This window comes from Centruroides sculpturatus, unplaced genomic scaffold (genome assembly GCF_000671375.1).
Source record: "Centruroides sculpturatus isolate CEXI.00-Female unplaced genomic scaffold, Cexi_2.0 scaffold1658, whole genome shotgun sequence".
NCBI lineage: Eukaryota > Metazoa > Arthropoda > Arachnida > Scorpiones > Buthidae > Centruroides > Centruroides sculpturatus.
In genome coordinates, this window is record NW_019385818.1 from 74773 (window position 1) to 87605 (window position 12833).

Sequence of the window (12833 nt, forward strand, 5' to 3'; positions counted from 1 at the left end):
TTAGACCAAACTTTTCTTTCAGCTTTAGGTGTTACAGGTAAATAGGTGTTAATATGTTGTATTTTCTTCTTACAAAAAGAAATTATCTTTTATAAGTTATATTTTATCTCAATAAGAAAATCTAGTTGACTACCTGGATTATATATAAAGTTCTGCTCTATTCATTCAAGCTACATATTCTGTTCACACCTTCCTTTTTGTTAAGTTAGGAAAATCATTCATTTTAAATAAATCAAAATACTATTATATTCAAGATTTTTGTAACTTTTTTTTATTGGCAGGCTTCCGTTTTCATATTTATTTCAAAAAAATTTCGAAGGAAGTACTAAGAAGTTCAATTGGGAATTTTATTATAGGTTGAGTCATAAATAAGTTCCATTTTCTAAACTGAAATTTATTTGCCAATAAAATGTACAGCAATAGACTTTAATCTATCACATATTCACCATCATTATTAATTTCTTGCCATTTTTCGGGCAACTTGTCAATTCCTCTTGCATAAAATTCTGGTGGTTTTGAATCAAAAAACTCCTGGATGAACTCCTGAACTTGGTCATCATTTTGGAAGCATTGCCCTTGTAAAGCATTCTGCAGTGCCCGGAAAAGATGGAAATCTGTTGGTGCCAGGTCCGGTGAATATGGTGGATGAGGCAAAACAGACCAGCCAAACTCCTAAATTTTTTCTTGTGTAATCTTTGCTGTGTGTGGCCTTGCATTGTCATGCAATAAGGTGATCTTTTTTCTGTTAACAAGTGCAGGACGCTTTTCATGAAGTTTTAGCCGAAGTTGCTCTAACTGTTGTATGTATACATTCGCAGTAACAGTTTCATTGCGTGGCAACAACTCAAAATGGATAATTCCTCGACGATCCCACCATACACACAACAAAATTTTCCTTCCATGCACATTTGGCTTAGGGTCTGGTTGTGGCTATTCATTTTTGTCAACCCATTGTCTTTTTCGAATAACATTTTTGTATGTGATCCACTTTTCATCTCCCATAACAATTTTAGCCAAAAATGATTCCTTTTTTTGCCAAGAAAGCAAGGTAGCAGCTGTCGACCTTCTGTCAGCCTTATTCAGTTCACTGAGGTTATGTGGAACCCAAACTCCCAGCTTGCTTACTTTTCCTATCTTTTGGAGGTGACGATTGATAGTTGATTGGGATCTGTGCAGCTTCTCTGCTAACTCCCTCGTCGTTTGCCGTGGATTCTGCTCAATCAAGACCTTTAAAACATCATCGAAGTCTGAGGAGCGGCCTGGTCTTTCATCATCTTTTAAGGAGAAATCACCAGAACGAAATTTTGTAAACCATTTTCGAACTGCTTTGTCTGAAATTACACCATTGCCGTAGACATTGCAAATCTTTTTTGCTGTTTCTGTAGCGTTATTGCCGAGTTTAAACTTCCACAACATGATATGGCGTACATGCACTTTCAAATGTTCCATTTTAAATGAATTCAGAAACAATTTTTCATTACATTATTGACACTTCAGTGTTAAAATTTACATTTATGGACTATTTGCTAATAGCCACTAATAAAACTCAGTTGAAGCAACACAACATCTGGCAAGTATTCGACAGTCATTTACACCTACTTGCTAACGGAACTTATTTATGACTCAACCTAATATTTTCATCAAATATGGAGGCAAGTTTTGTTATACTTCTCTCTATAAATTTATTTATTTTTTTATTTAATACAATTGGAAACGTCAGGAGACAATTGTAAATATTTTGGAAAATATAGATATAATATTTATATCCTAATAATATTTTCTTTGTAACCTGTATTTCAAACTGTGATTGTTTGAGTTTATGTAATATAAACATGAAATTTTTTAGAAGTATTTGCAAAGTGTACAATAGGAAAGTATGGTACTTACCTGATATATTGTCTTCAGTTGCAAAAACTCCCAGAATCTGTTGCCAGTGTCCTGTTAAAGGTTAGTACATTATCACCATTCCATGATCACATGGAGTAGTCTTCATGTGTTCTGGTGTAAAATCACCCAAATCTACAAATCCTTCAATTAAGACCAGAGGATGTAATGTGATAACTTTCTGAAAGTTTGAGTTCATCTACTGAAAGATCACCATGTTTTTGAAATTCATCTAATTCTTTAACGTTTTCTTTTAGTGCATCAAATGTTTTTGGATTAAAGCCGAATCCACTTTTAAAACTTCTCATATACTTCTGAAGTGTGTTATGGCATGGTAGTACAAGAATTTTGTTGATTCTAAGATGCTCATACAATCTGGGACTTTTCATCCTCATGATAATACATTCCAAAATCCATTCTGGGTCATAAGGTAAACCACTGTTGGATTTATGTTTGGATGCTAGAAAACAGTGCTTTACTGCTAGCTGTTCTTTTGCAGGCAAAAATTTTATTTCTTCTTTCAATGTAGACTGCTGAATTTTACTGTTTGATGTATGAATTTGGGTGATTACAGACTGTAATTTATTTACTTTCCTTCTTAACCCTAGATAACTAAACTTAAATTTCAGTTACATTATAACTACACATTCGTCAAGCAGACTACGCATTAAAAAACATTAATATCAACAACATTGTTTAATAAAAATAGGAACTTGTTAAATGGCACAATAATATGGATAAATAGGAACTAAATAAGGACAAAATATTTAGGAAATAAGATTACACGCAGTTGCTACACATGTTAACATTATGGGGCCCGCAAAACGCATTTTTGAATTTTATGCAAGTGTTTTGTCATTCGTTGAGCTTTCGATAGACAAAAATAGCATATTCTATGTGGATTCTATGCAGAATGAGTAGTAGCTATATACTACACTGGGCACATCACCTAGAATATCCTGTATCATGGTTCTGATATCATGCCTCAAAGACACTATCTGTAACCACTGTTGTAGCTGGGGCTCCATGAGTTTGTCTCCCATCTTCATAAAGAAATCCTACAGGGACATCGGTTTTATTGTAATGTTATTAGATACGTAGATAGCATAGTTGTTTATTGCCAATAGGTTTAGCATATTATAAATCACGCATAGTGGCCACTTTTTGGTTTTGACTCATATTTGAACACATTTGATCTACTGTGTCTATTGCACCCTTTGTACTATTGTAAAAATGTATTATTTGTGGTTTTCCTATATTTTTATTGATGTTAAGTTGATCATGAATAGTTGACAAAACATAAACAACTTTATTTGACATGTGTTTGTACTACGGCAACAAGACATTAGTTTCGTGTCTAATGTCTTATTGCCACCATCATCATCATCATCATCATCATCATCATCCTTTATTAGTACACATAGTACAGACTCAGTACCGCATTGGCACAACCGGGTATGATGTACAGTTACAACAGGGAAATTATACAGGTTATTACAAGATAAGCTTAAGTAGAATAAAAGAAAAAATAAAAAATAAAATAAAGTAAAATATTAAAAACATATAAAAAAAGAACTATATAAACATACAAGCATGTGAATGGTGTAGATACATTATAGATAGTACATTACAATAAACATACAAAGTAAGTAACATACAGCAGTTGTAAAATAATACAAATTAGTTGGCATGACAGTAAGGTGTTAACGAAAATACATAAAAATGCACAAGATACAGGGAGAAGTATACATCCAGCAAGGCAAGCATAGAATAAGGTGCTGGCATACAGTGAATACAATGATGTACGGTAACAAACAAGACGTACATTAAAAGGATGTAGAAATGTACACAAATGTCTTATTGCCATTGTAACAAAATATTGAAGTACCAATAGTGCGTGATTTAGAATTTTTTAATTTTTCAGGAATTTCTCTTTTGTTACTTCTAAGTGCCAACTAAGGTCAAATTATAAGGTGACTTCAATAGTTTATCTGCCAAAGATACAGATGTGAACCTGTTATCCATAGTAATGCTACAGTTTGTTCCATGTAAAATAGATGTTATTTCCTTTATGAAAAATGTAGCCAATATTTGTTTTTAAGGATCAGAACCTTTTTCCAAATAGGGAATGGCATTTGTCTTGTACATCTGCAGCCATAACAATGTACATAATGTACATGAGTTTGCAACAAAGTTACTTAGTAACTAAACTTTCGTTGAGCGGACTACGGAATGGCTGTAAGTCAATTTCTAATTGATGTGTGAACACAATTACATCACTCACAACACTGTTTATTCAAATTATTAACCCTTATATTACCGTTTGCCACGCCCCTTTGTTTACGTGTATTTCTAAAAGGGCCAAAGGCAATATATGTCACACAAGGTCAGACAGGTAATATTATTTTAAAAATTCACCAAAAATCAAGTTATCGTTATATTCATATGACAAAAATCACATTACATTTATTAATATCTGTAGTTATAAACATGATATTTTTAAACATAATTCAATAAAAAATTCATAGAAAAAAAATTATATCAGAACTGACATCTAACTGTGAAAATTTGTAACATTTTGTTAAAATTCATATACTCCAGTTAAGTAGTTTGTTCTTGGCACTAAGCCAGAACAACTTGAAATGTTGTTCTGTACTATTCTACATAACATGAATGTACGATTTTTCTTTTTAAAATTATCACAGATTATATAAATCCTTTGTTTGAAATCAAAACTTTATTTTGCTATCAACTAATATTAGGAACTACTATACTTTATTCACTTTATTTCGAACAAAAATATAAATTTTTGTAATAAACATATAAGAAAGTAGTAATACTATTAATAGTATTAATTACTAGTAATATTTACTATATACTAGTAATAGTAATAGAAAACGTTAGAACATTAAAGTTTTTTATCGTTCATGTGCTGGAATTAGCACTTAGGTGTGAAGTAGTAGTTTCGATAGTAATAGTATTAATTACTAGTAATATTTTAGATTAAATTAAAAAATAAAAAAATATAAGAATTGAAGGTCACAATTTAAATATTTATAATAGTTGACTTATTATAACTGAATAAACTTATTATAGCATGAATGAATGTGTAGGTCGCTGTGGTTGAGCACTACAATCCTTTTGTCTAGTCGAGTAGTAGAGCTCTCGTCGTACACCACCGATCTCTCTTGTGACAGGTGAAAAAAGTGCTGGAATCTGTCGAAATGCTGACGTCAACCTGTCGGCCCTCTGGTTGCCCTATGGTGGCGACTATAGGCATTAGCGCCTCAAATGTATTTTAGTGATATTATTACGTAAATATGCTATAAATAGAATAAAAAGTTATCAAAAGATATATAAATTAAGAAAAAAAATCGCTTAATAAAAATTTTTGAGTCACAAAACACCACCCGGACAAAAATATGTGAAACATATGGTTTAAGGTAGAAAAAGAATGTACGGCAGGAAGTGCGGGAAAGTTTCTGAATTTCACTTTTGAGCAAAGATGCGTCGTCTTGTGGACAAATGATTAGTTATCTACGGTTAATCTAGAATTTATTTTATTCAAAGCTCTGTAAGTACGTTCAGGCTTTCTCACAATTTTTGATGTTTTAACTTTAGTTTTTCTTTGTCTAGATTTACGGTTTATGAGTAAATGCCTTGTATATTTGCAGGGGATGCATGATTTACCATTGTTAGCAATAACCAAACATTTTGAACTGTGGATACAGCCAAATAAATTTTTCATATTTTTAAAGCCAAACAAAATGTTTGATTCTAATTCTGTCTGTTACAGCACCATTGCATATTTTCAACTTATCTGTATTTTCAATAATATCCTCAGCTTGCTGCAAAGAAGAAACTGGTGAAATATTTTCAAATTGAACACCCTTGATATGTACCCAGGGTGGCCAAGCTCCTTGATAGTCCAAGCCATTTTTCAAAATTAGAAATTTTTTGCGAGCCGCAATGAAATACGTATTAAAAAGGTATGCAAAAAATTCCAGATTACAAATTATATCCGAAGCAAGAGTGATACAAATTGTTTCCTCCAGAGCACAATGTTAACTGTCCGTTGCAATGACAGTTAACAAATTCAAAATCGGTCTGGAGTTGGTCGATAACGGACGATTACGCTACTGTTTATGTTCATTCGTGCAGTTTTCGATGAGTCATATCATTCTTAACTTGGACGGAAATGAAATTTGTTACAACGTTGCACTTAGTCTTTCATATTTGTTGTTAGTAATTTAAAAGACATTTTGAAACACATACGGAACGATAATAATTTTTAAAAATATAATAACACAAAAGTGAAAAGGAAACTTGGGTACATCTATCAAGAGCCACAAATAATTCTTCAAAGAGCCGCAGGTTGGACACCCCTCATATATACTTTGCATGAAAATAATCTTCGTACTGGGCAAAAGTTATTAACTTGAGTGCATTTAGACTAGCACTATTGTTCTCTAACTTTAGCTTGTTTTCTGCATACAGAATTAAATTAGATTTATTTGTTAAAGGGCACCTTATCCAGAAATTTGGCACTTTGATCTTTTCAAAATCTTTAAGCTAATGGGATGAAAATGAGGAAATGCTGAAGACAATTCTGGCTCAATATCTAGTTCCTCTGAAGAGAGGAGGGTTGACCTTCTTCTTGTTTGTGTTATTACTTAAATTTTTGTTTGATCTTTTCCTTGGCAGTGAAACATTACTAGTACTTTGGGTAACCTTCAAACTTAGTAGGAACTGCATCAACAGACAGTATTGGAACATCATGGGGGATAATAACTTCTTCACCATTCACAATGTTTCCAATTTCTGATTATAAAATGTTCCTTGAAATGTAATTCACAAATCTTATGCCATGGCTCCAAAGTTAAGTCACTGCATCTGATTAACTTTTCCCAATCTTTTCATTGATTGGCATCTTTTGGCACCAAGAAAAGAGATTTTTTCCTGTGCAGGAGCAGGATTGGTACCCTGTTCTACACAATGGAACAAAACATGTGCCTGGTTTTGACTTTTGAGTGTTTGGTTCTTGTTTAGCCATTATTTGATTAACATTTCCTAAGGATTTATTCACTTTACAAACACAAATTTAATTGGTTTTGATGTTCTTGTATGAAAGGATATTATGTAACAAAAGCAAAAGTAGTGCTACTATTGACATCAGTGCCACCTTGTCTGTGACGTCACTAACCTTGATGTATGGACCAAATGGTTATAATGGAGGAATAAGCACTTTCGACACTATATTTTCTAGCCACTTCAAGTAAGGTGAGGATGATGATTGTGGCTGTTTTGTTAAATAACTAAAGTACATGGCACTTGTACAGTGTAGGGGATACAGATATTTGAGAGGTTTTCTTTCATAAAATTCATCAAATGTAGACTAATTTCATTCCAACATTTCCAAAACACGTATATTTTTCTGGAAATGGTCCATATAAAATATGTTATAAACAAAAAATTGTAGGAATACTACAAAAAATTGTAGGAATACTTCCCATTCGAAGATGCCATGGGCATGTTTTTTAATGCAGCGCTTGAGAAGTGTTTTACAGCAAACACTCTGAAACTCATTTGTAAATGCAGCACTGCAATGTAGAGAACTGTTTTGGATGGGCTGGCCATATGGAATTTTCAAGGTTTTCTCCACGTAAATAGGAGCCAGTTTCCTTTAAAAAAACCTCATGGAAGGCATCCCCCTAGGCCAAGGATAGCAAATGTTTTTATGTTCACGTGCCATATTGTAAGCATACTTAGCTTTAAAGATGTTTATGCATGCCAAAGTTTTAGACTTCGAATAACAATTATTAAAAAAATTAAACGAATACTCTTTAATTAGAAAAACGTAAAAAAGCTGATTGAAAAAAGGATGATCAGGTGATGAACCAAAAAGATAATTTCAATTAAAAAGACAGAAATCGTATAATACATTATGTGCCAGATGATTTCTCCTTATGTGCCACTTTGGGCACACCTGCCACAGGTTCACCACCCCTGCCCTAGGCAGATCACTCAAGTGTTGCATTGTCATAACTAAAACAAACCAACCAAACCAATGTCACCTTGATTAATGCACAAATTGTGCAATATACATGATGTCATTACAACTTTAGACATTGACAAAATGTTTTCCATATCCAGGTATTTCAGTTGATGGAATAACCCTTTTAGTAGACTTATGGTTTGTTCTACTACAACTCTGATAGAAATGCGTTTTCTGTTAAAATTACTTTGTTTGACAGTAAGATTTTTAATTGTACCTTATAAAGGTTATAGTAATGTATCTAATGGATATGCTGAATCTGCAAGTAAATAATAGTTATTACCTAAATACTTTGAAGATTCATTCAAAAACATATTATAAATATGACTCTGCTGCCAAACCCAAGAATTATTGGCACTTTCAGGCCAACCAACAAATGCATCAATAATTTGCATTTCTGAATCATAGATTATTTGCAACAGGATAGAGTGCCTTCCTTTCCTGTTGCAATAACTTTGGCTGTTTTCCTTTGGAGCTTTTATATATATGTGTGTTCCATCAACACACCCAATTATTTCAGGCAATGAAACAGTATGTAATTCTCCAAATTTGTGAACTGTTCTTTTCAAGTTATCCCCCTTGATGTGGGTTCCTGTCTGTGGTGAGGAAGCCTCCTAGAGATGGTTTAGTAACTCCTCTTTACTATCCCTGGGATCTGAACGCCCACCCACGTGTTTGCCGTGCGTGGTGTCCCGTATGCTGGAAAGGGGGATTCTGGTAGTTCAGGGGCAACATAATGTCCCCAACACACTGCTTTGGCCCCTGCTTCGGATAAACGGGAGGCTCAAATCAGGCACTGTTTGAGTCAATCAGCTGGTCGTTGAGTCATTTTTGACCTCGGCCTGGAGTCAACTGATCGATGCAGACATGTCAGACAAGATGTGCTCTTCTTGACTGCATTGTGAGGGTATTGCTCCTGGGAAAACCTGGTGCGATGGTCTATGGGAATCTTCTATGTGATGGCATCCCCTTGTTGGGCCCGTGGTGGGTGGGGTCACTAGGAGCTGAATAATTATTTCTAAATATGGATTCATTAAAGAACAAACAAACATGTACTAAAGTTGCACCAAAGGAGGTTAGTTCCTCCAACCAACCATCATATCTCATCGTGCATGCTACAGGAGAAACAACTTTATCTAAATGTTTTCCCTTTTTGATTCAAAAACTCTTTGAATTGACCATTGGGAATCTTAAAAAAATCCAGAAGTTGAGGTCAGGAGATCTGCCAGTAGAAGCAGCCTCCCCTTAACAGTCTGGAAAGCTGTTGAAAATGAAATCTCTAGAAGACATACAAGTCACCATCATACCACACACAAGTTTGAACTCATCACGTGGTGTGATATGTGAAATTGATCTGATGTCTGAGGATGAATCAGATATTCAGATTCGTCTTTCAGACCAAGGTGTCACTGCTGTTCGACAAATTTCAATTTGTTGAGACAGCAAGTTAATACCAACTGAACACATTATTCTCACCTTTGGAAAGCCATCATTGCCATCTTTTCTTATGGCAGGATATTTGCGCTGTTCAGTTTGTACATATATTCCAAATCCACTGCGTTCTTTCAAATGCCAGCAGTTTGGACATTTACAGACATCTTGTCGAGGGAACAATGTATGTGCACAGTGTGGAATTGAAGGTCATCAGAGAACTGAGTGTACTACCACTCTATGCTGTGTGAATTGCAAAGATGTTCATCCAACCTACTCCCACAAATGCCCTGCATGGCAGACAGAAAAAGAAATCCAACGTGTAAAAACAGTCAATAACTTATCCTATCCAGAGGCGCTTTGCATGGTCATTTCAAGTGCACCACTAAAACAAAAGACATTCGCTGCTGTTTTGAAATCCACAAAGACCTGTAGAGTTCAAACCGACATTTCTGTTTCTCCAAAGGAATCTCTCACCAGACATGCGAAATGTTCACTGATTCCACCAAAAGAAACACCAGAAAAGGAGAGTATAAAACCAAAAACACCCCTACCTAAAACTGGGGTAGTAAGCAGAAATGTGGGTTCTAAGAAAGCAACTAAAAATTCACTTAACAAACAAAAGTTAAAAGCAGCCCTCTCTAAATCTAAAAGATCAGAGACTCAGTCTATGAGTGAGTTCTCTAATATCTCTAATGAAGAGCCTAACACGGAGGTGAAAAAACCAATGTCACCCCCAAAAGATAAACCCCCTGTGAAATTAAAGAGGGATATTATTGCGAAAAATGCTGCCTCAAACACAGGATTACAAAATAATTAAATGGAACTGTTCGTGGTTTCCGCAACAACTTCTCTGACATTAAACACTTGACGGCATGTACTTCATCTTTCTATGGCACTCCAGGAAACAAATGTAAATCCTAGAGAAAGGATTTCTTTTAAAGGATTTGATCTCTACCGCAAGGATGATGATATCCACAACCGTGCCAGTGCCGGTGAGGCTATTTTTGTTTCGAATCGCGTTCCATCCTTACCGGTACAAATAACCACTGCTTTGCAAGCTATGGCAGTCAGAATTTCTATTGGAGTAACTGTCACAGTTTGTTCTATATAATTGCCACCAGATGTCAGAGTCAATGAGGATGAATTGGATGCATTAGTTGAACAGCTGCCAACTTCATTCTTTTACTGGGTAATTTCAATGGCCACAATCCTATGTGGGGCAGTCCCAACATTAATCATCGAGGCAGAGCCATTGAACGACTCATAGGCAATAAGCAACTATATTTATTTAATAGTGGAGAAGTGACATACTTCCATGCCTCAAAAAGAACTTTCACTGCCATTGATTTATCGTTAGCAAGTCCAAACCTGTTTTCCGCATTTATATTGGAGGTTGGATCTAATCCACTCTCTAGCGACCACTTCCCAATATTTCTAAAATATTGAGGCAGAGAAAGCTGTGAAACAGCCCGTCCACCACGCTGGAAACTGGAAACTGCAGATTGGCCTGCATTCTCTTCTTTGGCTAACATCACTGAGGAAATGGTCAATACTGCAGATATCGATGATGCAGTTGAGGTTGTCACTTCCAGTATCATTCAGGCAGCCGAAAAAACAATGGGGAAAACATCAACTAGATATCCAAAACATCCTAAACCATGGTGGAACCAGAATTGCGAGGCAGCATTTAAAAAACAAAAGAAAGCATGGGGAATTTTTAGAAGATACCCCACTGGTAATAATATGATTGCTTTCCAAAAACCAAAGGCAAATGCCAGAAAAATAAGAAGGCATAGCCAAAGGGATTCTTGGAGGAAGTATGTCTCTAGCATAACATCTTCCACTAGCTCAAAAGCAGTCTGGATAAAATCCATAAAATTAATGGGAAATATAATTCTCACTCTCTGTCCATGCTAGAAAATAATGGCACAATAATTAGCAATATACAGGGTATTCTGATACGTTGGGGGAATTATTTTCGTCTTCATGCAGCAATATAATGTATCCAAGAAATTTTCAGGCTTATAAAGCCCAAAGTGAAAACCAATATTTAAATTTTTATTCTTCATCTAATAAGGAATATAATGTGCCATTCACTAGAATTGAATTACATACAGCGATCTCTTGCTCCGGGAATAGTGCTGTAGGTCCGGATAAAATCCACTATAGCATGATTAAAAATCTGTCAAACAATTACCTTTTAAATCTCCTGCATCTGTTTAACAGAATATGGACAGAAAATATTTTTCCCGACTCTTGGAGACTTTGAATCTAAAACTTGGTAGAGACCGCAAGAATCCCTGTACCGTATTTTTCGCCGTATAAGACGCACCCAATTTTAAAGGAGGCAAATTCAGAAAAAAAAAGATTATGAACCAAATTCTGTAGTAAAATATTTTATATCAACTGTATAAAGTTAACAGCAGTTAAGAAAAATTTTATGTCAACCATGTAACATACTAAGAGCTATCTTTACTATCATAAACAGTCAGCAAACAGTGAAAGTAACAAAAATAAGGCTGTCATGTTTTTATTCTAACCCCAAGAATTCCTCTTCTTTGCTGCTATCAGAAATGAGGAAGGACAGATCCACGCAGTCATTGTCATCACTTTCTTTCTCACTGGTGTCAAATAAGACGTCGTCTTCTGTTCCATCCAAGGCATTACTAATGCCACACTTCTTGAATGATTTTACAACAATGTCTTTCTTTACGGAGTCCCATGACCTTTTAACCCATTCACACACTTGTGTGATAGTGGGCCTCTTCATCCGTCCAGTAGGAGTCAGATCATGGTTCCCAGCTGCCATCCAGGTGTTCCACTCCTCTCGCATCAGAACTTTGAACGGTTTGTTAATAGAAACGTCCAGAGGTTGCAGCTGGCTGGTAAGACCACCAGGAATCACAGCTATTTGGGTCTTAATTTCCTTAAAGTTCTTTTTAGTAGTTTCTGTAATGTGCGCTCTGAACTGGTCAAGCACCAACAAGGAAGATTTCTTCAGAAGCCCGCCAGGACGTTTAGACCACACTTTATCAATCCACAGCCTCATGCCATTTTCGTCCATCCACCCTTTATCATGAACGTGCACGATGACTCCCCGTGGAATTGTTTCTTTTGGGAATGTTTTTCTTTTAAAGATCAACATTGGCGGCAGTTTGGTACCATCTGCACAGCAGGACAGCACAACCGAGTAGTGGGTTTTCTCATGCCCTGAGGTTTTTACGGTTATGCTTTTGGCTCCTTTGTTATCTACGGTTCTGTTAGACGGCACATCAAATGTTAGCGGGACTTCATCCATGTTCCCAATCTGGCTCATTTCAAAGTTATTCTTCTTCCTCGCATCAATAACAAACTTATGAAAAGACAGAATCTTTGATTCGTATTCCTTTGGCATTTTTTGTGCAATTCTGGTTTTGGTGCGCATAGAAAGGCCAGATCTCTTCATAAATCTATAGCACCA

At 35.4% G+C, this 12833-nt stretch overlaps 2 protein-coding genes and 1 pseudogene across 2 annotated transcripts; 1 reads left to right on the plus strand and 2 right to left on the minus strand.

Annotated features, from left to right (window-relative positions):
- Positions 1-930: 930 nt before the first annotated feature.
- On the minus strand, positions 931-1449 carry LOC111642307 (histone-lysine N-methyltransferase SETMAR-like). Its single transcript, XM_023388640.1, has one exon. The coding sequence runs from the start codon at positions 1447-1449 to the stop codon at positions 931-933; it is 519 nt and encodes a 172-aa protein (XP_023244408.1).
- A 70-nt stretch (positions 1450-1519) lies between these two features.
- LOC111642308 lies at positions 1520-2927 on the minus strand (annotated as a pseudogene).
- A 6519-nt stretch (positions 2928-9446) lies between these two features.
- LOC111642309 lies at positions 9447-10190 on the plus strand. The gene has a single exon (XM_023388641.1). It carries the CDS (start codon positions 9447-9449, stop codon positions 10188-10190), a length of 744 nt encoding a protein of 247 aa, XP_023244409.1.
- Positions 10191-12833: the final 2643 nt, after the last annotated feature.

Bases quoted from the DNA above. Each gene is read 5' to 3' on its own strand.
- LOC111642309 (XM_023388641.1), top strand. From the start codon at position 9,447: ATGGCAGGATATTTGCGCTGTTCAGTTTGTACATATATTCCAAATCCA.
- LOC111642307 (XM_023388640.1), bottom strand. From the start codon at position 1,449: ATGGAACATTTGAAAGTGCATGTACGCCATATCATGTTGTGGAAGTTT.